Source organism: Numida meleagris, chromosome 2, assembly GCF_002078875.1.
Source record: "Numida meleagris isolate 19003 breed g44 Domestic line chromosome 2, NumMel1.0, whole genome shotgun sequence".
In the NCBI taxonomy this organism is placed as follows: domain Eukaryota; kingdom Metazoa; phylum Chordata; class Aves; order Galliformes; family Numididae; genus Numida; species Numida meleagris.
Genome location: NC_034410.1, coordinates 74,615,088 through 74,639,460, shown reverse-complemented (window position 1 = coordinate 74,639,460; position 24,373 = coordinate 74,615,088). Strand labels below are relative to the sequence as shown.

General features: G+C 37.9%; 1 protein-coding gene across 4 annotated transcripts in view; it reads left to right on the top strand.

Moving 5' to 3' along the window:
- The window catches only part of TRIO (trio Rho guanine nucleotide exchange factor), a 242,915-nt gene that overhangs the window by 80,729 nt on the left and 137,813 nt on the right, over window positions 1-24,373 (top strand). For 3 of the 4 annotated variants that reach the window (XM_021385426.1, XM_021385427.1, XM_021385429.1), the window contains 4 exons: window positions 1,361-1,483; window positions 12,296-12,487; window positions 15,795-15,926; window positions 19,181-19,411. In XM_021385426.1, coding sequence (XP_021241101.1) covers window positions 1,361-1,483; window positions 12,296-12,487; window positions 15,795-15,926; window positions 19,181-19,411 — 678 coding nt within the window. Of the gene's footprint in view, window positions 1-1,360; window positions 1,484-12,295; window positions 12,488-15,794; window positions 15,927-19,180; window positions 19,412-20,709; window positions 20,797-24,373 lie in introns of those variants that run through there. The other variant, XM_021385428.1, reaches the window with a different exon arrangement.

The following is a 24,373-nucleotide window of genomic DNA, read 5'->3' as shown; positions in this document are numbered from 1 at the left end:
ACTATTGTTCTTTCAGGCCCCAAATGCTTTTTAGCAACTGTTCAGTGATTTATTTATGGCATGAACAAAATATATTTTGATGATGCTCAAATGGTTTTGAAAGAAATGTTCTTCATTTACTCATCTAAACATTGCATACCTAACTTGGGCTTTAAGAAACTCCTAGTCATATACTTGAGCCTGGGGAATTGATCTCTATCCTGTCATGCGATTGCATAAGCTCATATCTGTGTTTTCTAGGTTCCTGATTCCAAGAATAATTCTATATTAGATTAATACATCCATCTTTCAAAATAGAGGGTAATGTTAGACACCTCAAAATGAAGTTGACAACAGCTAGAGTACTTGGAACTTCATTCTCACATCAAACAGTAGAGAAGGATTCAAAAGATGGTTTCTGTGGTATCCGAGACCACTTCTTGGTTAAGGCTCATGTCTCAATGTACTTGTAGCCTTTGATAATTGATTATATTACTCTGCATACTGTTCTGGATACTTTAACAGTGTTTAAATGAGTACTTATTACTCACTGCTGCCATTTCTTTCAGAACGATCTTTTTCAGGTAACCCAAAGAGTAGGTAGGTAGGTCTTATGAGCTGAGAAATAGCAAGGATTTCAAGACCTGTGTGTGTGTGTTAAGCCTCACCTTTTGCTGTGCTACTTGGTTTGTGAAAACTTTGTCTTCCAGTGCCACTGCTAACATACCTATGAACTTCCAGTGATGGCCATTGCTAGATAAGATCTTTTCTAAATTTTGTTTGAATATTAAAATGCTTTTTACATAGACATATTTCAAGTTATTAGTAAATTTTTCTGGAAGAAAGGTAATCCATAACACTGCTCAAGCTTTTTTTAATTTGCTTTGCAGTACAAAATTTATTCTCCAATCTGTCATAAAGTTATGAACTAAAAATATCAAACTCACTAAAGGACTTGATCAGCAAGAACAAATTTATAATTGATTTCCGAGCTGCCATTTTCATTCTAAATTACTGTACTGCTGACATCATGAAATGCTGACACTGAAGACCTGTATAAGCTTAGTAACACAGGGCTGTGCTCCAAGTGTGTTTGTTTACTATGACTTCCTACTAATAAAATTGATTTTACTGTAGTTTGAGATAAACACCTAAATGAAAGGTTCAACAGCCTCAGCTGTTGGTTCAAGAAGTCAGATTTCAGCACTCATTTGGTTAAAATATACGGTAACTTCCAGGGGAAAGAGTATCAGTATTAGTTTTAATGGTCTTAGATTCTTTCTGTTGTCTTTGTTCACAGATTTGTCATGTTACTTGCATATAATTTAATTTGTCCCATAACAAATGAGTGATTTTGTTTTTCTGTAATATTTTCTTGTAGATGTTTGACTGGATCACACACAACAAAGGTCTGTTTCTAAACAGCTACACGGAGATAGGAACCAGTCATCCCCATGCTATGGAACTTCAGACACAGCACAATCACTTTGCCATGAACTGTATGGTAAGAGCAGGCCTCACTCCACAGCACTGACACATGCATTTGCTCTTTGTTAAGGCAGAACTCAGAAATCATGCACACAAATCATTCCTTCTGTTACGGCTAATACAAAGCTGTATTTGAACAGTGAAATCATATGATACAAGAAGAAAATAAAGGATAGCTAAGTACAGAGGTACTGTGATCAAGCAATTAAATTGTTTGGACAATTGCAATAAATTGGCAATATTCAGTGCAACCTTGGGATTTCTGAAATATGTGAATCCAAACTTAGAGAACCTGGAATATGTGCTTGAGTATGGTTTTGCATCCCCGGGAATTGTGTGTAATATGATTTATAAATAAACAAACAAACAAAAACCACCACCACCAACAGGAAAACATCTCAGTGTCTTCTGAATAGATTGCATCTTAGGTACGAGTTCTGAGAAGTGATCAATAGTTGACCCCAGTGTAATAGTTTTCCTTTATTTATTGGAACATACACTCCTCATTTCTGATGCAGTGGAATGAAGCTAAAACAAACATTTTTCTTGTCAAATATGATCTTAAGATGAGTCATCAGTAGGCTACAATTAAGAATTAAATTTGTAATTGGCAGTGAGTGAAAGCTGCTTATTATCAGTTTTGTGAATGCCCTGTTTGGAAACGGGCACTAAGTTTTCAGGCATACTTTGGTTCTTTTTCACAAGGAGGGGCTGGAGGGGTGTATAAGTAACTTTGGGAGCCTGGGCCTAAATCCAGTTCCTGGCTTTCAGGGACTGGAAGAAGAACACTACCATGCTTGTTAGAAATTAACGTCTTTGGCAGTTGAAGGATGGGAATTGAATTAAAATATAGTTGAAACAATCAACTCTTGCAAGAGGGTGTCTTTGTAGGACAGGACTAGTACATGTGGAAAGAAAGCATGGCGAAGTATGCTACACCAGGTAATTTGTCTTGCTAAAATTATAGAAGGGATAGTAAGGCAACTTTTGTGTCTGGTATTGCCAGATGGGAGTGGAGGAGTACATTTTCTTCTGCAACACAAAATATGTTTGTGAAAGTTTAAAAAAAATAAAATCAATGAAATTTTGAAAAGAATAAAGCAAACGTTGTGGAACATTGTGATGAAGTCATGTAATGTAACATCATAGATGGAAGTAACTTTGACCCTTAGGTCTGGAAGGTACAAGTCCCCTCAGTGGGCATGGAGAATTACTCCTGCATGGAGTAACAAATGCTTGTTGCTCGTTGCACTGCACATGAAGTGCAGTAGAAGTAAACTCTGAGGAGACCATAGGTGTCACTGACATGAGATAACTTTTGGAACTTTTAAATTTTGGAGAGCTTTCCATGCTGTTCTTCGTCTTGTACTCTAAAGTTATTCAGTCTATCCAACTATTAGTTACTGTTGACCCTTCAAACTCAGAGGCTTTTTTCCTTCTCCTTTGCCTTCTTTTTTTTTTTTTTTTAATCACTCTGCCAGGAAACACTTGAGCAGTAGATGTAGCATAATCCCTCCCACTTTTAGTCTTTTATGCTGCTCTCTGTTTTGTCGATAATAGTCAAGCATGTTAATTACACTGGAGTTTTTCTCACTTTGTACAATGATTTCTTGAAGCATGAGGGGATGAATCTGGGGCAAATGAAACAACTCGAAAACTAGGAGGGGCAAAAAGAAAGCTGTGCTTTTTCAATGCATTTCTGTAGTGTAGCTTTCATGAAATGGTCCTTTCTCATAAAATGGGGAAATTATGAGTCTCTGGTTTTGATTTGACCAGCATTCAGGTTTTTGGAGTTCTGTTTGGTTAAATGACAAAAACTGTATGTGTGTAGTAGGGTGATAAACTATACTGAATGCACCATGAAAAAATGAGGAAAACTGATTGAAATTCAGCAGTCCTTATTTTTCATTTGTTCATTACTGGAAAAATGTCAGGTAATCTTAACTCCTCCAAGTACGTTCAGCTTCTCCTTGACCAAGTGCTTACCGAGTTGCTATTTTTTTCAGAGCTGATTTAAGATTTCTCACATGAATATTCTACCACTAGAGATGGTATTTAACTTTTAATCCATCTACAGCAATGCAAATTTATTCAGTTGAGTGGTGTAGAGGAAGGAGGTATGACAACTAAGTATTATGATATCCAGGAGATTTTGAAGGCTTTTTCTTGTGACTCTAGTTGGACCCTAATAGGTCTTGCTTTCCAGGCAGTTTCTTTAGGCTCACTGTAGGCAGGGAAGATCTGTTCAAAGGATAAAAGCTGCCCAAGCAGCTAAATACAACCTCTTGCACTTACACACAGCTTAACCCTGATAATGGATGTTGCAGCTGCTTTTCTTAACACATTGTGATTGCCAGAGGGCACACGGTCCCTTTGCAGCAGGTGCTACCCTCCATCAATAGCTGGCCCTCCTATCTTCCCTTCCTCTCTGAGTAGTTGCTTGGCTTTCCAAAGGGCACAGGAGGGCAGGTTCTGCAGCTGCTTCTACTGAGCTCGGGTGAGATGCCAAAAATTTAATCCGATCTTCCAGTTTAAAATGAACCACCTGGTTGTAAGCCATCGTGAAAACTACTTAGTTCCTGTCATCAACAAGAGTTTGTTACATCAAGGGCAAAGAGGATTTACTGAATATTTCCTTTTTCCTTATGATGGCGTCCTGCCATTTTTAGAATCGGTTTTTCAGTACTACAGCACAAAGTGGTTGAAAGTTTAAGCCAAATATGGTAAAACAAAAAGGTGAAGAATACATTGAGGGGAGGAAATAGAACTGCACCTTCAGCAGCAGGCATCTTGTGTATTAAGTGTGTGATAGACTAATGTGGTTGCCCTTCAAGGTACAAAATTAAGTTTATGGAAGTCTTAAGCTTAATACATAGTCTGATGCTTATTGTAGTGAAACTGTCCTAGAGAAGATCTGGATAGATGCAGTAATGTGCATCAAAGGTGGAACTGTGCTTTGTTACTGTTTATTTACACTCATATGTTGATGTGGCTAGGAATGCTCTCTGTTCACGTGTTTAATGTAGGCTGCCATTACTGAAATCAAGCACTGATAAATGGCAAGACCATTTCTTTACAGGGCAAGAAATTCCCATCTTCCCTGACTGTGGGGAAGAACAGTATCTCAGTGATTCTTTCCTCTAAAGATGAGAGTGATTTTTCACTGTCATTTAAAAGGCCTGCTCTCAGCAGCAAAAAACTGCTGTTGTCAAGTCCTGAGATTTATGTGAGCTAAGCAATACTCTGCTTTAGCTTCACGTTCCTCTTTGGATGACTAAACCAATGCTTCACTTCTCAAAACAAGTTTTTAGTACCTTTTAAGGCAAAAACTTGCAAATAGGGCATAATAGGAGCTGTAAATACTAAGAAATCTCTCTAGTTTTTAAACTGCAAAAGTAAAGTAGCCATGATTGTACTATTAGTCTTGCATGGAAGAGTAAGAGGGACTGGTACTGTGTCTGTCCACTTTTTTTTTCTGGTATTTTTTTCAAGTCCTCTGGAGTGTAAGGGAGACTAAAGCAGTCATGAAATATGTGTGAGGAGTAGGATGATGTTAACTATTTCAGTATTTTCTTTTTCTTTTCTTGTGATGGCCTTGCTTTCATTAAAGCTCAATTATGCCCCTTACTTACTACGTAGGTGAGAGTCAAAATGATTGGAAAGCAGTTTAGTAAAAAAAAAAATCTTGCCATAGAGAAAGTTGTCTGCCTACTGTTAAAGGGTGTCTTATGACTGTTTCTTCTTTCAAGGTGCTGATAGGGACCATCAGTAGAACCTGTGTTTATTAGATGTAATCCGAAAAATCCTGTTACTACGTCAGTCGTAAGCATGTTTCTAGGTTGATTCATACTGTTTGCAGAACAAGCTGTTGCCATATACTAGACCATCTTTATCAAGATAGCAATTGATTTATTTCACTAAAAAAGGAAGTGCCAGAGATGAACATTGGTGGGAGTTTAGGGAACCTAAAATAGAAGTATGAACACAAATTTGAATCTCACTGGGATTACAGAGTTAAAAGTTGCAAGGATGACGTACTTGGCTTGGCTTGCTCAAATCCAGCCACAGGGACGGGTACAAAGGAAAACATTAAGAAGGTCAGGTGAGGTAAAATTGGCTTAGCTGACAGTTAGTGTGACTCTTTCTTCTCCTCTGTACTATGGACGTTTTTCACTCTGGATTCTTTTTTTATTTCAAATACATTTTATAACTACACAGAGTTGTCATCTGAGATAGAGTCAAGCTCGTTGTGAATTCTATATTCACCTGGGTTCTCTGAGACTGCAGGAAATGAGACCAAATCCATAGGTTGTGAATTATGCATTCTTTCTCAGATCACCTTTAAATGCAGATTTTCACAAAAGACTTTGTTCGGTATGGTAAATAATGTAAGCTAGCTCTTCTGTCCTGTTTTTTCTCCTTTAACTAACAGATTGCTCAGGCAGGGCTTTCAGTAAAAATACATAGATAAAATTTCAACAATAAAATCTATCACTTGTCCAACCAGTCTAACATCCTTGATAGAAGAGGTAAAACTTTCAAAATGGAAGTGGGACAGAAGAGTAGATATAATGTATTCAGTGACCTTTTTAGTAGTTCTGAATAATTTTAATTTAAGCGAACCATGGTTTTATAGTGTTCTTGAAGCTCTCCATTCAAGGAATGCACAATTGTGGATACTGATCAGACTGGGGGGATGTTTTGAGTTCACATCCATAAGGTATTCTTTCTGGTGCTAGAGCAGTTAATGCTTGGACAAAAGCTTGGAGGCCACCAACCTGAGAAGAGACTGAAAAGGCAAGCTGAGTTCAGACTATTTCCGGCTTCTGAGGAGCGCTCTGAAATCAACAAAATGATGTAGAATAAGCTTTATGTGCAACATTTAAGAAGGAAGAAGTAAATAAAAAATTGTAAAAAACAGTCAACTGGAGAGAAGTTAATACAATAACAAGTATGTTCATGTCAGTGTATCATGAACTGAAAAAACAGTGGTGTTACTGCAAGGGAACAGACCTTATTTCACTTTTGATAATTATTCTGGATGCTGAACGTAAGATTTGTAAAGAAATTCCCCCTTTTTTTTTTTTTTTTTTTTTAAGTTGATCCTCCTAGAGAACTAGGCTCAGTTTAGGTCACCGTACTTAATGTCATGATGACGAACATCGAAGTGAAAATGTCACAACTGTAATAGTAGGATGAAGGCATGGGTGTTTACAGTGAGAAAGTGAAAGTAAATGAAAAGCAAGGGAGGAAAACATGGTGGTGATGGTGTTGGACTAAAGAGTTTTGCACTAAGTTTTCCCAGGTCTACCATGAAAAGTGTAGGAGAGTGAGAAGAAAAATTTGAAGAAAGTTGAGTAGGGTGAAATTACATTTAACTCATTACAGTACTGATAGCAGTAATTGAATAGTTAACTGAGAATATTATGAGAATGTCTGTAGCTGAAGGGTAGATTAACTCCTTCCTTAGTTGTGTACATTGCTGATTTTAGTTTTGTTCAGGGGAAGAGACCAGGTGACACGTTTAGTTGTTCTGCACCCCCCTTTACTATTGCTGCAAGAGAGGTAATATAAGAGGGGCTTTAAATCATTAAAGCAGCTGCTACTTCATACATTAATACTATACCTTATCTTAGTTGCCACTTTCTTGGTGAAGAGGCAGACAAATTGGACATTCAATTGCTAGAATACTGCTAAAATATTTTCATCACAATTAGTTTTTAACTCACTACAGTATATTATAAAGGTGCCATTCAGTATACTTATGGATCATGTCAGTGGGGTGATTGTTTTTAACATAGAGTGCTAAATAACCTGCGTGTCAGAAAACTCCTGCTTGGAATTTTAGAGCTAGACAAACATTTTGTAAATGGGTTTGTAAAATCAAGAAATATAACAAAGCCTTCAGGGCATCTGCTGGCTATATTTTGTATTAAGTATGATAAAAGTTTAGTCAGGCTGACAGGTTGTTGCCTCTATTTTCCCCTGTGTTCTCCCTTTTCAGGCATACACCAAAGAATGACACAGTGCACTGCTGCTTGTGTTAAGCTACTAATCGTGTTGCCTTGCTAAGCTGAGCAATCTGTTTTGTTGTTATTGTTGTTGTTTTTATGTGTACGCTCTCTGCAGGAAATAATTCTGCCGTGAGGAACTTTCTGGGTATTGTAAGGTGTCTTTTCAGCTTCTGGCTAAAGGGCATTGTGAGAGAAAGTAGTTGTGCAACATACAGTAATATATTTACTGTACATACTGCAGTGCAGTAAGTTGAGTTGTTCTCTTTTTAGTTTCATTACAACAGTTACGTGTAACACAATGTAAGAAACGAATATCACTTCAGCATTTCAGCTTTTAAACAACTGCAGTTGCCTCATGCAGATTCACATGATGTAAATGAGATGACTGAGAAAATATTTAATAATTATTACTAAAATCAGGATGTAAATCCATGCAGTGAATAAGAATTCCATTCCTGGAGCCAAGGGAGTGAGCACCAGCTTGCTTGGAGCAGTGCTTCTGAACCATTGCACAGAATGTGCATTTGTCATTATAGTAATGACAGTGATGCTGCCTGTCCCTTGAGAATATTGAACAAAATTTGTTAATCAGTTAAATGTAGTCTAATTGCAGTGAATTGCTGTTTGATATTCTTTACAGTCTTAAATAAATTTGTCTTTTTTGGGTCATCGCATTCTAAAATACTGAAATTTAAACATTTAGTAGATATATCAGGAAGTAGGGGATATGATAGTGGAAAAAAATAGTTGAGATTATTATTGATTTTTTTGAGGAAAGAAACGTGGTATGCATGGCTTGGAAAATGTTCAACTGTCAGTACATGTATTCCTATTCATGCTACTGCAGTGGGCATTCCAAGTTTGTGAAGCCAGACTGTCGCAGGAAGCTGAACGCATTTTAAACCTAGCTCAGTTTAGATTTGCTTAACTGCTGGAACTCTGTCCTTCATATCTAACCAACATTTCAGAATTTCCAAAATTCTTATATTATGGTAAATAGCTGGTTCAAGTGACAGTCTAATATAGCCTTTTTATTTTTCTGTTTCAACACACATATTTTCTTACCACTGGCCCCATACTGGTTTTCTGGATTCATTCACCATTCTGGCATTTATACTTTGTACACTTGAGTGTAAGCAGTCTCCATTGTTTTAAAAATTTGTTAGAAATAACGGTTCTGTTCTCTTATCAGTTGTTCACATGTGCTTAAGAGGAAGGCATAGGCTTGTGAGCTAACAAAAAAGAAAAAAAAGAAGGTATTATGCAGGAAAGAAAAATAGGCAACATAGCACCATTGTGCTCAATTTCAGTGAACCAACAGAGGTACTACTTGTCAGGAAAGTTTTATGCCCTCCCTTGCATTCATGCACACACAACTAATACAGACCTGTGCCAGTTACCGCTCAGACGAGTCAGTGCTGTGAGGCCTGGGGGAACCACAGCACTTGCTCCAGCCAGCTTGTGTAAGGCCCTCTGCAGCAGCTCAATGCTGGCAAGTAGCAGTTTCTCCTTGGGGACAGCTTCTATGTGGTGTTGGGTGCCCACATACCAGTGTTTCCCCCAACCTTTCTTGCTGGTGGGAGCAGAATTTGGCACAACCTCCTCATCAGATCTATGTGCAGTAATATAACAGTACAGTTTTCTAGCAATTTCAGGTTTTGTTCTTCTGTCACTTGTTTATTTGTGGCCTCTACTGGCAGCTGTTGCAAGTGGTTTATGCATGCATTGTTCTGTTTTCCTTGGCTCATTATGCTGTGTTCCTTGGCCCCTGACCAGTGGCAATGCTGTGTTGCTGCTGTCAGGTACCTGAGTCTGCGGCATTTCTTAGATACTGGAATTTCAGAAAGCGCTGCACAAATAGTGAAGAAGACAGAAGGAAAATGCAGCTCTGCAGGTCTGAGGCTTCAGGGAGTGCTGGGGGCCTCTTCCCAGGGCTGGAGCAGCCGGAGGTAGTTTTCTTGCCCACAGGAAGCTTGCAGTTATTAAGGAGCTGTGTTGCCAAGTAAAGGAGCTGCAGGAGGAGGTCAGCAGACTTGCATCAGAGATAATGAGAGAGGGATTGACCGGATCTTTTCCAGCTTGAAGATATGAAGATACTAATTATACTGAAGGGAGGGTCAGGCAGAGTCTGTGCCTGCCTATTTGGGAAGTGAGGGTTCCCATGATGTTAAAGGTTGGATGATAATGGCTTCTGGCATGAGCAGTAAGGTTCCTGCTCCACCTCAAGATTCACAGCTGTAGAATAGGTTCACTGACCTCATAACTGTTGAGGAGCCAAGGGCTGTGTCAAATGAAGCATCTGCATTGGCTGAGTATGAGCCACACAGGAGCAGCAAAAGGAAGCAGCAAGCGATAGCAGTGGGAGACTCCCTGCTGAAGGGAACAGGTTTGCAGATGAGGTCACCTGACTCCTTGTCTATGGAAGTTTGCTGCTTGCTGGGGGCCTTGGATTTGGGATGTTGGAGAAACACTGCCAAAGTTTGTCCAGCCCTCAGACTATTACCTTGTCATTCTTCCATGTGAGCATATCAGTGATACTGCCAAGATGACCTGGAAACTATCAAACATCACTATTTGGCTCTAGGAGCATTGGCCAAAGTCATGAGGGGGCCCAGGTGGTGTTCTCAGTCCTGCTGGTAAGAAGTTAGGACTTCAGAAGAAGCAGACAGATCCTGCAGGTCAACAAATGATTACACAACTAGTATTTGCACCAGAATATTTGCTTCTACACCCACTGGAGCATTTACTGAGTCTTCAGAATGCTGAAAGATGCTTCCTTTCACTACATCCTCATGGGGCACCTGGTCCACCTCAAGACCTCCTGGAGCAGGAGAGCACTGCAGTGCACAAGTAATCCAGGAGGTTTCTGACATTGTTGATTGAGGAGGTGATGGAGGAACTTTGTCTGCTAGATATGATTCCTACGAACAAGAACTGGCTGGGGCTATGAATGCCAGGAACTGCACTCACTGCAGCAACTATGAGGCGATGGAGCTCAAAATCTTGAGAAGTGGGAGGAAGAAGACATTAAGCAGGATCACAACCCTGACTTGAGGGGGTGTGGACTTGTCCATTTCAGCAGTATGCTTGGAAGAAGCCTTTAGGATGCAAACCTGGAGAGAAGAGAGTTCCAGGAGAGCTGATTAATTTTCAAGTATCACCTCTGTGATTGAGATAAATCCATCACACTGAGCATAAAATCAAGCAAGAGCAGCAGGAGGCTTGTGCAGGAGCTCCTGGCAAGAATGGAAGTGCATGGGAAATAGTGGAAGGATCATGTGACCTTCTAGGAATAGAAAGACACTGAACACGCAGAGATGGGGTTAGGAAAGTCAAAACCCACCTGGAAAGGAATGAGAAAATCAATAAGAAAGGTTTCTACAGCTGTATCAGCAGAAAATGGAAGTCTAGGGAAAGAGTAGGCCTGCTGCTGAAGGTGATCCTCTTTCTTGAGCATTGTCAAGTCTTGTTTCCAGTTCCGGGCTCTATAGTGCAAGAAGGACATGGACTTGCTGAAGCAAGTGCAGCAGAGGGCAACAGAGCTGATGAAGTGTTTGAAGCATCTGTTGTGCAAGAGTGTTGGGATTGGCTTCCTGGGATAAGAGAATGCTCAGAAGAATGTTTTACATATAAATATAAAATTACCTGATGAGAGGGAGTAAAGGTTACAGAACCAGAGTTTTTGGCATGGTAGCAAATAACAGAACAAGAAGTGATGATAACAACTGAAATACAAGAATTTTCCTTTAAACATTAACATAATAATAATAATAATATAAATATTTACTGTGGGAATGATTAAACACTGAAGCATGTTGCCCAGAGAGATTGTGTTGTTTCCATCTTTTGAGAATTTCAAGACCCCACCGGATGTGGTCCTAGGCAACCTACTCTGATCTGACCCCACTTTGAGCAGGGAGTTCAACTAGATGATCTCCAGAGCAGATCTCCAGCTTCAGCAATCCTGTGATTCTGAGAACTTTATTCCAGAAATCTGAGAGTCAGCCTGGTTAGAAGTGTCAACCCAGAACTGTGTACATATAGCTCTGGAAGAGCTACTCAGAAACTGTTTGGTAGTTAAGTTATTCTTGTTTTTGGCTTTGAAGGAATCGGAAACACTTGTTTGCTTCCTTTGGAAAACAGTTTGTTCATACAAAATCAGGAGCAGCTTTTAGATGCTTTAGGCCAAAAGACATATGTGAGTTAAACGGAAAGAAAATTACAACAACTAAGAGCCATCATTATTTAGTTCCAGATGCTGGAGAATCTTAGCAGTCTTTGACCTTTTTTTGTCTGGCTTTTAGTGTTAAGCTCTGAGGGAATACAGTGGCAGGAAAATTAAATCTAAACTATTGAACTCCTTAGAACAGAGTTCTGTATTTTGTTACTTAAAAGGTATAAATTTTTTCAGAAGTTGATGTAAAGATTTGTAGAGTGGTATTTCACTTATTCACATAATGAGGAGATCAAATGCCTACTAATTATACTTTTTATTTCCTATATTGTCTGTGCTACATCTTTATGATCTGAACATCTATGGTCACCTCTTCCTTTTTATTGTAATAATGGGTCCGTAGTATGACTTTGTTTAAACTGATCATTAAGACTCTCTCGTTTCGAGTTGTCCATTGCCAATAATACCAACAGGCCGCTACATTATATGCCTAGATTTCAAAATCAAGCATGCACAAATTTGTCACGCAAAACCAATCTACTAAACATTACTGTAATAAAGAATGGTTTTATAGAAGTATAGGTCTATACTTAAGCAGTCTACAAACTTCAGTTAATCTTTCCCTCCTTCTTCTCCACAGAATGTGTATGTAAACATCAACCGCATCATGTCAGTAGCAAATCGTCTGGTTGAGTCTGGCCATTACGCTTCACAGCAAATAAAACAGATTGCTAGTCAATTGGAGCAAGAATGGAAATCATTTGCTGCAGCCTTGGATGAACGTAGCACATTACTGGATATGTCCTCCATCTTCCATCAGAAAGCTGAACAGGTTAGTGAACATGGAGGGAGTCAAAAGAAGTTTCCATGTTGGAATGGTGAATTGTGCTGTTGTACTTAATCCAAATTGAAAGTAAATAGAGTGATTAAAAAGCAAGAACGCCAGAACATTAATTTCTGCCAGTTTCAGCTGATTTTTAAATGAAAATTTGTTCTTGCTAGGACAGCTTATTGCCTTTATATTTTCCCCACTGTCTTGCCCATACCAATGTAAGATCAATTTTAGCCAAATTAAATATATGAATCAAAACAAAGGAGGCATAGAAGCTAAGCTATGAAACTTTTGAGTTGAAAGAAGGAAAGATAAGCATTTAGCTTTAAATAGAGTTAATATAATGCCTTTTCTACATCCAGAAATCATTCACTGGTACTAGTGACCTTACCCCTCACTTCATTGAGTGAAGTATTCACAAGTCGGTCCTTGAGTTGTCAGTATTTAACTCGTAGTAACTGTTCATAGAAAACTAGCTGAACTGGCCTGAAAATTAAGAAGGTAATTAGCTGTCTTCTGAATCTGAAATGGTGGTGGGAAATGTTTACTTAGTATCCTGTAAGAGATTTCTCCTAAGTTAAATAAAAAATGTAGCTGTAGGCCCATACCAGTTATTTTAATTAAGTCATTATCCATGTGCAACTGCAAGAGAGGAGGTATATGTAGGAGAAATAGGAATAAATATCCCCAAGTTAGTAGTCTTGATGGTGAAAGCGTGTTTTTCCCCTCAAGGGAATTCAGTTCTGAAGGAGTTGCAATGTGTGTGCTGTTGAGTCACCCACTGATATTATAGACTGTCTGCTGTGTACATCTCTGGTGAATTTGGAGAGCAGAGGTTCTTGGATGGATATGGCTGACTGAAGCTCTGGTACATTGCACAGCTGCCATAAATAATTTTCTTTCCATTTGCCATGCTAAATTGGCTCTAAGAAAACGTCTCATTTCTGATAACTGTAGGATAATTGAACAGGCCAGCTGGGAGCTCATAACTACAGAAATCAAGAGGCAGAACACCTTATTACTTTAAGAAATTTTTTTTCTTATTTTCTACTATACAGAAATTCTACATAAATTTCCAGAGATTAGAAAAAATGAACATAGTAAGATGCAAATACACAGTGCCTCTTGTTACTGATGACATTGGTTTAATCTTAGAAAGTGTAAGGTAAAGTACATGAACTCATGTCACTATAATAAATATTTTTTAGCAGATTTTAAAGAGAAGTCACTTTAAAAAAAAAAAAGGGAGGAAATTACTTTCTGTTATAAAAGATAGCAACTGGCTTGAAGCATTTGATAGATACAGTGTGGCTGTTTGGCAGCACTGATGCTTTTCTAAGCATTTAGCTTAATGTTTATGTAGTGTTGCCCTTACAGGTGGGAGAAAGATAGGTAACTGGGAGAAAGATGAAGAGGCTGGTATACTCTGACTGAAGTGTTGTCCTTTTCCATAAAAAATAATTCATTTTAATCAGAAGTCTAGAGAGTAGATTTTTTGTGTGCATGCTGGCCAACTGTGGTAGGAGTTGGTGTTACCTTCTTCAGCGCTAAATGGATACATAAAAGAGGAAATAGAGAAAATATTGCAGCATCTGCAGGGATTAATTTACTTAGTCTTCCTAATTGCTCCTTCTGCAGTTTTCACTTGATGATTAACTATGATTGATTGATATAGTTGCTTTGTAAGCTACCTGGCCATGATGTATTAGCAATTGCGTTAACAGTGGAGAGTGAGTCTGGAATGAGAGGGATAACCCCTTAAGAGATGTAAAAATGACTGAAAGATAAGTAGTGAAGGAAGTAACGCATCCTTTTAAAATGCATATTAACCCTTGCAAATGACAGGTAAGCGTTGTTGCCTCTGCAGACCCAAGTGAAGACTGTGCCCAGCTTTCAGTGCATGCTGTCTGAAACAAAAGGCTCAGCTCCGTGGTCCCGCACAGAGCTTCTTTTGATGTTCAGTGCTTAATGTTAGAGATTTTTAGAACTGTCCCTCAAAGAAATGAGAATTAAGCAATCATCTAAGAATTAATCACTTTATCACCCTGTCTTCCAGCTGTCAAACAATAATGCATTACCAGATTACTTTTTCCTCAAAAGACTACATGTGATCCAGGAATTAAGTAATATATGATGAGAGAAATATATTGGCTTCTTAAAACTTTTGGGGTTATTGAACTTCACACAAAGAGAAGATAAATTTATTTTACAGGATACCATGTGTGCTTGGCTATACTAAGTTTAACAGCTATGAAAAATTCTATAAAAACAGATTATTTTTTTCCTCTTTCCTTTCCTAGCATAACAAGGGTAAAAAATTCATGCCCCCTAGCTGTCAAAAATAAGTTGACAGAACTTCAGATGTGCATACAGCTATGATGACAGTTTCTCTTCTGTCAAGATAACTTAAGCTTCAGGGATAAATTGTCTGCAGAAGAGATTCTGTCACAGTATCCTCAATTTCCCCTGAAAAACTTGACTTGAACAGCTATGCTCACATAGCTGTGTGCTCAAGTACAGTGTTAGTCCTAAAAGACCCCTGCTTGAGTTGTAAAACCCTTACATGCTTGCTACTGTAGTAGCTTGCCAAATGAATGTAGTGCTTATGCGTGGAGAACTTAGTACTTTGGGGATGAAGGTGTGAATTTCCTGTGTTCTACCACTGCTTTGCCTCCTTGACAGTCTGTATTCAACAAGACAGCTAGGAAGTGTTTCAGTGAACAATTCACCATTAATTCTATGTACGTGAGTGTACATGCAAAATAATCTGGTTTTGCACAAAGGTTTAAAATAGGTGAGATGATGGCTCAATTAATATACCATGAATATCTGTCTACACAAGAAGCTGACAGGAAAGAACTGAGGGTCTGGACTTGAAAGCTCTACCTCTTTATATAGACAAGATTTTTGTTGCCATTCCTGCATCTGAAATAGTAAATGTGTAGTGAAATAAACTTTTTTTTAGCTGCAATTTTGAGAAAAGGAGCAAGAGTAAACTTGAAGCATCAGCATTGCCAGCAGTTTAATTGGTTCTGAAGGCTGCCAACATCTAATTAAGTCTGCCTGTCTGTGAAGGGCTGAACGAGTTCTGTGTAACTATAAGCATGAGTATAGTTAGACTTGAATGTTTGTTTGTACTCTAATATGTTCATTTTGGCCAGTTCAGAAAAAAATACATTTAACAGTTTTCACTGTTAAATCCTTTCAGTGGCTGTTGCAAAAACACTCATCCTTTTATGTATTTCCAAAGTGTGTTTACCTGTTGAAGGAGCTCCAAATTAAGTGGAATGTCTTTTCTCTGTTGCAGTACATGAGCAATGTGGATTCATGGTGTAAAGCCTGTGGTGAGGTGGAACTTCCCTCAGAACTGCAAGATTTAGAAGATGCTATCCATCATCATCAGGGGATATATGAGCATATTACCTTGGCTTACTCTGAGGCATGTGTCTTGTTTGTTTTCTCAAGTTGCTGACTAGATAATATGATGTGAAATATGATGTGATATTAAGATTGGCTTGTAAACTGCTGTCACTTGTTGTACAGTGTTTTAGTTGAAAACTCAAATGCCAGGCTTTTTTTTTTTTTGCTTTAGTTTAGTGTACTGGACTTTGCTATTATTATTCATATTTAAACTTGAGTTTTAAGTCTTAATCTTCTCAAAGAAATTTAACGATGAGAGCATATGTGGTATGAACAATCAATGTAGGGTATTAAAGATGTTTAGTTTACATTTCCATATTATTACATTCTAATAGCAGTATGATAATGTTGTTAAAGTACTTAGAAACTAACTGGGTGTTCTTTGGGAAAGTATTCTGCTGGTATGGATTACTTTAAATATGTTTTGAATATCAGTCTCTGAAATGTCTAATAAAAAAGACTTAATCAAGGGATGTCACTTGACATCCCAGAAGTTATATACTTAGTCCTGCCAGCTTCGAAGGCGCTTATATGAACCAGCATCCCTGTGTAGTCAGCATTGGTAAGATTAGCACATCCTGTGCTGCTGGTCTAATCTCGGATTCTCAGCACAATAAAATGTTTTTGAGATTGCTTCTTAGTATTTCTAATATTTGTAAATACAGTTTACGATAAAATGCTTATTCTGAAGATGGCTTAAAAAACGGTGACTTAAGTATCCATCCTTCAGATTTTGAATTCTCTCATGTACTTCATTTAGCTGAACTGAGAAATCACGTGGGTACTGACTGCTCTAATAGCTCACAGGTATTTTCTTTCTTTTTTTTTTTTTTTGGTCTTTTTTAACTTTTTTTCCAATGTGTTATCATCACAGAATTAAACTATTTTAGTGTAAATAGAATTAATGTTACTCTGAATTAAATAAAGCATGAAAGTTTACATGAAAGTATGCATTTGATTAAATAATGGTATAAAGTGATCAATGGGCACAGGATAGTTTAGACTGCAGCTTGCATATTTTAAAAGGTAGTGATGTGGCAATTAAGCAATGTTTGTGATTTATACGTTACATAAAAGACTAAACTACTTTCTGATGAACCAACTCTGTGGCGGGCAACTGAATCGTCAGTGTGGTCACATTTCATTTACAGTAAAGGAATGTAAGGTTAGTGCTGATGATTAGTCTGTATTTTCAGTATATCAAAATTGGATATTTTGGATACCTGCCATCTTAGGGCATGCATAAACTTTATTACCATTAGTCAGATGTCCAGAGTTCATGAGTTGTTGTGCAAAGCACATGCTGATATCTCTATTCCTCATAACATCTTTGCTGATAAAACTTGTGATCTTACTTATATGTCTTAACTCATTCTTAAGACCATTTTTTATGGGAGGATTTGTTTTCTTCACTGTAAACTTTCTTCACTGAGAGAATCCCTTTTTTTAAATAATAGATAGATATAGACAGATAGATAGAAAGATAGAGAGATATAGCATGTTTGTAGTAGATGAATGTGAAAGAGGCTATCTAGGATGAGATATGCACCAAGGAATAAAGGTTAGGGCTGTCTGGAATAATGATTACACAGCTTGGAAGTTAAAACACTGGAGTTCTTTGGTGTTTTTTTTTTTTTTTTTTTTTTTTTTTTAGTTTTTTTTTTCATTTCTTTTTTTTTCCTTTTCTTTGGTGTGCTTTTTAACAGGGACATGAATGAACTGGAGTCTGCCATTAATTGTAAATAACTACTGTGAATTACCATGGTAAATACTGTTTGCTTCCTGGTGATGCATAATCGAAATAAATTAGATGGGTAGATTATAGGTTTGCTCTCACAAACACCTTGAAAATTTATTTAGGGTTTCAGAGCTGTGGCTTAGACATTTTTCTTCTGCTTTTCCCCATCTAGTAAAGGAACAGCTTATTCTTTAGAAACCAAATTTGGTGCAGAAATAGTAGTCATACATTTATGTACAAGTCATGTTCCTCCTCTGGACGTAAAGTTTTATTTCCCCTTAATTAAACATGCATTCCCTTTCAAAGATTGATGGAGTTATCTTTCTATGTAAAGATATTACACAAGGCTTACTTATTATGCGTAAGACTTCATTTCTGTTGCAGCACGGAGCTCCTTTCATATTGTGATAAATGGACTGTGGTGAGAGAGGAGCACGGCCAATTACCACGTTTTGTTATTCATTTTAGATTGCAGTGTCTTGACAACATGATTTCATTGCAGAGTAATAGACTAATTTTAATAAATACGTTTAAGACTAAACTCGAACCTCATTTTACTGAAAATAATTACTGTGTATTACTAAAAAGTTACTTACCTATGCTTACAAGCATAGATGACAGGTGTGCCACCAGTTCTTTACTGGTGGCTGAGTGATACCAAATTACGATAGTTCTCTGTGCTTCATGCTAAAAGTGGCAGAATAGCTAACATTAATGAAAAGTGCTTTCAACAGCCTTGGCAAATGTTAAATATCAGTAGTGACTGGATAAGGTAGGATTATGGCTCTTTAATTAGCATGCAAAATAAATATTTTTGCTGTGGTTTGAGTCAGAGAAGACAATTATGATTATTATTTCTTATCAGCATCAGTAGTTGAATACATTTTGGAAAAGAATATATTTGTGCTACTTGGAAATGTTTAAAGCAAATCAGGTGTAAGTTTGTCATAACACTGGTTTGTCTTCAGCTTGCCAGTACCAGTAATAATCTAGAAGATGTAAATCAGGTCTGATCAAAGCATGTCCTACGTCCACATCTGTTGGTCTAAATGCATTTATCAGATTAATATTAACCTGTGAAAAGTAACTTCCTTGTTCCCCCTCACAGCGAATGAAGAGAGAGAGATGATCCTGGAAACACAGTTCTGGACCACTGTATAATTTTAGAGGCTTTACTGACAAGAGAGAGAAGTGAAACTTAGAAGAGTTTCTAAGTTAGATTTTAATCTAAAAAAAAAGTACTGTTAAGGAAAAGCACACTTAGGGAAAGACAGACTGTTATTTAGAAGAGTGCTGCTTCTTTAAATTATCTTACATAGAGTAAGAATATAAAAATTTAGTTGTATCAGTTTTTTTGGTTGTTGTCTTTTTTTATTAATAACAGCTGCACATGATCACGCCTGGAATAATAAAAATCTTCAGTACTGCTCCCCGAGTTCTTAAAGAGATCTAAAATAGGAAGCAGAGGGATTGAAAAAGCAGACTTAATGAGATTTTGGCAAGACAAGTAATTCTTTGTGCTTTTTGGTGGCCAGGTGAGCCAAGATGGAAAGTCACTGCTTGACAAACTTCAGAGACCTTTGACTCCTGGAAGTTCCGATTCCCTCACTGCTTCTGCCAACTACTCAAAAGCAGTTCATCACGTTCTGGATGTCATCCATGAAGTACTCCACCACCAGCGCCAACTGGAAAATATTTGGCAGCATCGAAAGGTTCGCTTGCACCAGAGGCTTCAGCTGTGTGTTTTTCAACAGGATGTTCAACAGGTAGGTTTTATTTCATGTTGTCTAAACGCCTTTCTGTTCTGTCGGATTTTGTTTTGATGCTGGTTGCAGTGCCAGCTGAGTTTTGATTGCTGGACTCCATGTTCTCTCATTCAACAACTGAATAGTTCCATGAAATCAGCAGGTCAAGGGAGGCGATCCTGTCCCTCTACTCTGTGCTAGTGAGACCTCACCTGAAGTCCTGCATCCAGATGTGGAGTCTTCAGTACAGAAGGGACATAGACCTGTTGGAGCGTGTCCAAAGAAGGGCCAAGAAAAGGATCCAAGAGATGAAACAGCTCCTCTGCGAGGGCAGGCTGAGAGAGCCAGGGCTGTTCAGCCTGAGGAAGAGAAGGCTTTGGGGAGACATGATAGCGACTTTTAAATATGATTCTATGAAGTACCTAAAGGGGATTTAATCAGAAAGAAGGGGACAGACTCTTTAGCAGGATCTGTTGTGATCGAACAAGGGGAAATGATTTCATACTAGAAGAGGGGAGATTTACATTGGATATAAGGAACTTTTTTTTACAGTAAGGGTAGTGAAGCACTGAAACAGGTCACCTAGAGGGGTTCCTCATCCCTGGAGACACTGAGGATCAGGCTAGATGGGGCTCTGAGCAACCTGATCTAGCTGTAGGTGTTCCTGTTCATTGCGGGGGAGTTGGACTAGATGGCTTTTAAAGGTCCCTTCCAACTCATGCAGTTCTGTGGTTCTATGATTGACCAACTGATTCTAAGTTCAGTATGTTATGAGAGCTGTCATGGGTAGAAACTGTATTTGGAAGTTAGCTCCACTTTAGTTCTTTTTTAAATTATCTTCTCTTGTTACTTAAATTCAGGTAGGATGACAGGTTTTTATTCTAGTCAGAAGCTGTTCTCAGCTTGTGCTAGAAGCTGATATTCACTGATATTTACATTCTAGTTAAAATTCTGGACTTGGTATCAGAAAAGGGAGTTGTAGTATTAACATGCAAAAAATGAACAGCATTATTCTGTAACAAAGTTTTAGTTTCATATCCTCATTGATACTTGTGTTGTTTTCTTTTTTAAATCTGAGCATATTATACTAAAGAGGTAGAAAAGAAAAAACAAGTAAGATTACTTTCTGACAATGTCACCGTCCTGCTTTCAGCCAAGACAGCGTTAATAGCACAGCGACGTTTGTTTGTTGCTGAATGACGTGCTGGGTGCGTGCCTGGGGCTGGGCTGGGACTAGTGCCTCCTTCATAGTGCAGCAGCAGTTAGTAGGGCGGAGCCGGGACAGGTGCTTGAATTAGGCCATGTGTTATTCCATACCACGTGACCCCATGCGGAAGGACATAACGCTGTGGGGAGTCTGCCAGGGGTGGCTGCTGCTCAGGGGTTGTGGGCGTCAGTAGATGGGGGTGAGAGCTCGCGGTGCTGGTGGGCATCGGCTGGTTGTGTTGGTGCTGTGTGTCGGTGGGTGGGGAGTGATTGCATTGTGGCTATACATATATCATTATCATCACACTTTTCTTTCTGTTTTCCTTTTCTGTCTTACTAAACTGTTTTAATCTCAGCCCATGAGTTCTATTTTGTTTCCAATTCTCTCCCTTGTTCCACTTCGGGAGGGAGTGAGCAAGCAGACAGCTGTGTGGTGCTTAAGCTACCTGCTGGGTTAAACCTCAGCGATCACTATTGAATTAGTAGTTATCAGCTGCCATATTTTTATGATGATGATGACGTTTCTAGAAGCTTAAGTACAGATGTTAGTATCTCTTTTGGACTTCGCTTTAGCTTAGAAATGTAAAGCTGTACAAAACTCCTTTGTAAATGGATATTTATTAAACGTATAATGCTTGCTTTAGACTGCAGCTGATAGAGATGCTAGTAATTTATTTTATATATCTGTTCCATAAAAAGTAAGGAAGACCAATACTTTCTGATGAAGTTCTTTCATGTTAGTGTACAGGTGTTTACAGCTGTGGAATTTCTGAATGTAGATTTTAGATTACCAGTCACATATTCTGTTAAAATAACGTCGTTTCTTCCAGATCTGTTGCACTTCAAGTCAAATTTCATGTACTTACCTGTTGCAAGAAGATGCTAGATGTGGGCAGCTGGGAATGAAGTAACCTGGTTTCCATTGTTTGCAATAATTGACCAAGAGGTTTAAGTCTGGCAGGGGCAGGGGTGAGCAGTCTTGTTAGCTCAAATGTCTGTACAAAATGCCTATCTTTTCCTATAAGTTAAAGAAAAAAAGTTTAAAAAATACTTAAGAGCTAAGTGTAAAATTAGTAAAAATGTTAATTACTTTAAAAAAAGAAAGTAAAGAAGAAAAAAAGGCAAATATTCAATAGGCAAACTGTTTTCCAAACTGTCAACAGTCAGCTGTGACAAAGGATATGGAAATGTGTGAAAATTGGCAGCTGACAAATGAATGTTGCAAATAATCAGGAAAGGCACAGGGAACCCCACCAAGAACGATATTATGCCATTGTATAAGTCCTAGAGGCTCCTCACCAAGTTTATAATATCAGTAGTAGCTGGTCAGGAGGGTCTGGTGTTGATACTTGCATAGTCAATGAGGGGCACTTGTCAAAACTGACAAGGCAGAATCCACAAATGTATCACCTATACATAGTCTTAATAAGAAATTTTCAGCAATTAAAATGATGGTTTGTTTCTCATATGATCAAATAGGTCCTCTCAGCTATAGCTTAGTCCCAAAAGTGAGGATTGGGTCCTGAAACTTGATCCTCTAGTTTGAATTCAGTCCAAGGAGGACCTACTTAGGCAACCTAGGCCAGGTGATCTCCTGAGGTTGTTTGCCAGTTGCATAATTCAGGTCTCAAGCCTATAGGTCAGGCTGCAGGCAGTTTATTTCCCCGGGGGAAGGTGTTCATTAAATTCTACAGTGAGTCTTACTATGCTGATTCTACTCTTTGATTTGTTATCTTGGGAGTCATAAAATGTTAAATTCTCATTTTCTACTTCCGCAGTTCATGGCTCTGAAACTGCATGTTTCTTTCTGCAGTGACTTCTCTCAAGTCACTGTAGAATCATGACCTGCTTCTTCAGCAAGGAGCTGGATGTTCCTTCTCTGTCTGAGACCAGTCAGCTGAGAGACTGGATTGTCCTTTGTTTTATTTGTGTTATGGTCATTAGCCACCCACCTTGGAGGCTTCTGAAGAGTTGCACGTGGTATAGCTTTTTGTTATGTGACTTTAAATTAGCTTTAGATACTGGTGCATTTTAGACACTGCCTGATCACAATGTGAATTGTGGTTAATGTTCCCTTTTCAAATGCAACTTCTCATTTCATGCTGTAAGACAATGATAATTCAACATCCATGCCAGATAAATTCATCAAACAGTGGCAGAGGCCTTAAAGAAAATGGCAAGCATGAAATGTTTTTTCTTTACTTCGGTAATTTGTTGCTCCCTCAGCTTTGAAAATCCTCAGGAAAAAAAAAGTGATCTTGAACAACAAAGGTTCTTTTTTTCTTGCAAGAGAAAAAGAAAACGAACCTAAACTAGATAATCTAATTTATCTGAGAAATGTTAGCTCTTCTGCTGAATACTCGTTGGCCCTATTCAGTGCATGAAATTACTTGGTTTTGAGGAACTGCTAATATTTATATCCAGGGCAGTTCTGGTATGGTTTGTATAGAGCTTCAAAGGAACTTTTTCAAATATCTTGATTCTCATTTGCACTATTTCAAGCTTGTTAGCTTTAAATTCATCTAAGATTGTTTAGCAATTAATATGAAAATCTTTTTTCATTATTGACAGTGAAGTTAAATGTAATTTTTTTCCATGTTAGAATGAAGTGAAACTCTATTCAACTATCCATAGTTAAAAAGCACAGGGTGACAAGCAAACAAGTTACAATTTAAGTGAGTTTATAACTATCCTTCAGCATGAGTTTGTGCTTTTTTCCTCTTCTCACTCCTGGATTAATTATTATTAATGATATAATTCAGTTCCTGAAAATATTAAGTGAGTCACAGAGCTGACTGGAGGAGAGAATTGGCTGTTTACACATTTTTTGTTACTCCATCTCTCCACCTTAAAAAACTGTTGGTTTTTTGTTGTTTTTTTTCCCCTGTTTTGTTCAGTATTGGAAGCAGTTTTTAGTGAGGCTTTCAAAATCAACAAAAACATTATGTTAACTATGTTCACCAAGAATCATCTTCTAATTTATTGGAGCAAACAGTATGGAGAGTAGCACATGAAATTATAAAAAATAGTAGGTAAAAATGTAAAAGTAGTAGGAAAGATATAAATTACATCAGATCTGAAAGTGGAAATGAGAAAACCTATGAAGTCTTAAATTGAACAGAGTTATTTCATCCTAGGTAGCAGATTCGTGCCAGGAAATCTAGTTTCTAGTTAATTTATATTAATTTCAAAAAAGGGGATTTTTTTTTAATACAGAAAATTTTTAAAATATCAGGTCACTGACTATCGCATTCAGTTGTTGTAAATAATTGTTAAGTACAGAGCATGCTAATAAAAGTATAATGTTATGCTTAAGAATTGACATAAGCTTCCCAAGAGAAAAATACATATTAGCTTTTCACCTAAGAAAAGGAAAGGAACTGTCTCTGCCAATTCCAGTAGGAAAAAAAAATAAAGCAGTCTTGTTACAACAATATGGAGTTTTATGCTGCTAGGCCACAAAAAGTCAAAATTGAACATTAACCATTTTGGTAGAATGATTTTGCTGACATTCATACAATGAAAGCTTTAGGGCATGAAGAACGACGTTAATAGTTTGCAGATCAGAAATTAGTAAAACATACCTTGTAGAAGTTTATTTAAAACATCTATTTATTAAGTCTCCACTAACCTTGGATGGCTTCTTTATCTGTTCTGGATAAGTTTGCTGCTTCTCCTTCCTTGATCTGCCTACCTCAAGGACTCTGTCCCAGTTTTTGTTGCAACAGTCATTTGTTTCAGTTTTGACTAATGAAGGGTGGGTCAAGAATACTTTCT